Source organism: Frankliniella occidentalis, unplaced genomic scaffold, assembly GCF_000697945.3.
Source record: "Frankliniella occidentalis isolate FOCC.00 unplaced genomic scaffold, Focc_3.1 Scaffold2994, whole genome shotgun sequence".
NCBI lineage: Eukaryota > Metazoa > Arthropoda > Insecta > Thysanoptera > Thripidae > Frankliniella > Frankliniella occidentalis.
In genome coordinates, this window is record NW_026270063.1 from 1 (window position 1) to 1,230 (window position 1,230).

The window sequence follows — 1,230 nt, forward strand, 5'->3', positions numbered from 1 at the left end:
CTGACGAGGGAAGCGAGCGGTGGACCGGCCGGCGGCTGTCGTCAGGTGAGAGGCGGAGAGGTGGGGGGAACTTGGCTTGGCTGCCCGAAGAGTCGGCTGCTGGGGACGGCTGGAGGAGGGGGCGAGAGGCAGCGCGAGGCTGGTGGGTGTTTGGTTGCCTAACTGGCAGGCGCAAAGGGGCACGGGGCCGCTGCACCCGTGACAAAGTGCCCCTACTGCATATCCGTCTTCAACACTCTGCACGGCCTCAAGATTCACGTCCGCACACACAACAAGACCATCAATGCGTTCCTGTGCTCGGAATGCCCGGAGAGCTTCAACAGCAAAGAGGAACTTAGAGCTCACAAGAAGGCAACCCACCCCAAGGAGCCGCCTCCGCCGCCGCCCCAGAACGGTGGTGACCAGGGCTACGAGTGCGAGTACTGCGAGCCTGCGAGCAGAAGTTCACGTCCACCTTCGACCTGCTTGTGCACGCCAAAGACCACCAGGACAAGGACTTCCCCTGCGACGAGTGCCCTGCGCAGTTCGACACGCGCAAGGAGCGCGCGCAGCACATGCAGCGCCACCACCCTCGCGACATCAAGTGCAAGAAGTGCGACCTCACGTTCGCCTCCCAGTCCGAGATGGAGACCCACCTGGTTACCCATGACATCGACGACGAACACCTACGCTGTGAGTTCTGCCCCAAAGTGTTCGCCACCAACTACCACCTCCTGGAGCACCTACACACTCACGCAGAGCGCTTCGAGTGCAAGCAGTGCCAGGCCGAGTTTGTGACGCGCGCCCAGCTCGAGCTCCACGAGAAGACCCACACCGAGGGCGCCTTCCGCTGCGACGACTGTGGCCAGCGCTTCGCTCTGAAGAGCAGTCTCATCTCTCACATCAAGATCCACGATAGTCAAAAGCCCTTCGCTTGCGACGAGTGCCCCATCCGTTTCAAGACCGAGGGTCTGATGGAGAAGCACAAGCGCATCACCCACAAGCGCGCCAGCAACATCAACTGCTCCGACTGCGGGGCGCCCTTCATGAACACGTTCCAGCTGCAGGAACACGTGCGCACGCACCACGCCAAGAAGACCAAGAACTACTGGTGCGAGGACTGCTCCGAGTCGTTCCCCACCAAGGCGCTGTTGGAGCAGCACGTCCGCAGCCACCCGGACTTGGAGGCTATCTCTTTAAGCGCGGTCGACCGAGCGACCGACCGAGCGACCGACCGGGAGGGGGGGGGGG

General features: G+C 62.7%; 1 protein-coding gene across 1 annotated transcript in view; it reads left to right on the plus strand.

The window, feature by feature from the left end:
• The first annotated feature begins 138 nt into the window (after window positions 1-138).
• The window catches only part of LOC113215276 (zinc finger protein 184-like), a 6,775-nt gene continuing 5,683 nt past the window's right edge, over window positions 139-1,230 (plus strand). Inside the window, exon 1 of the mRNA XM_052276455.1 lies at window positions 139-1,184. Within this exon, the coding sequence (XP_052132415.1) occupies window positions 555-1,184 (630 nt within the window). The 5' untranslated portion in view covers window positions 139-554. The remainder of the gene's footprint in view (window positions 1,185-1,230) is intronic.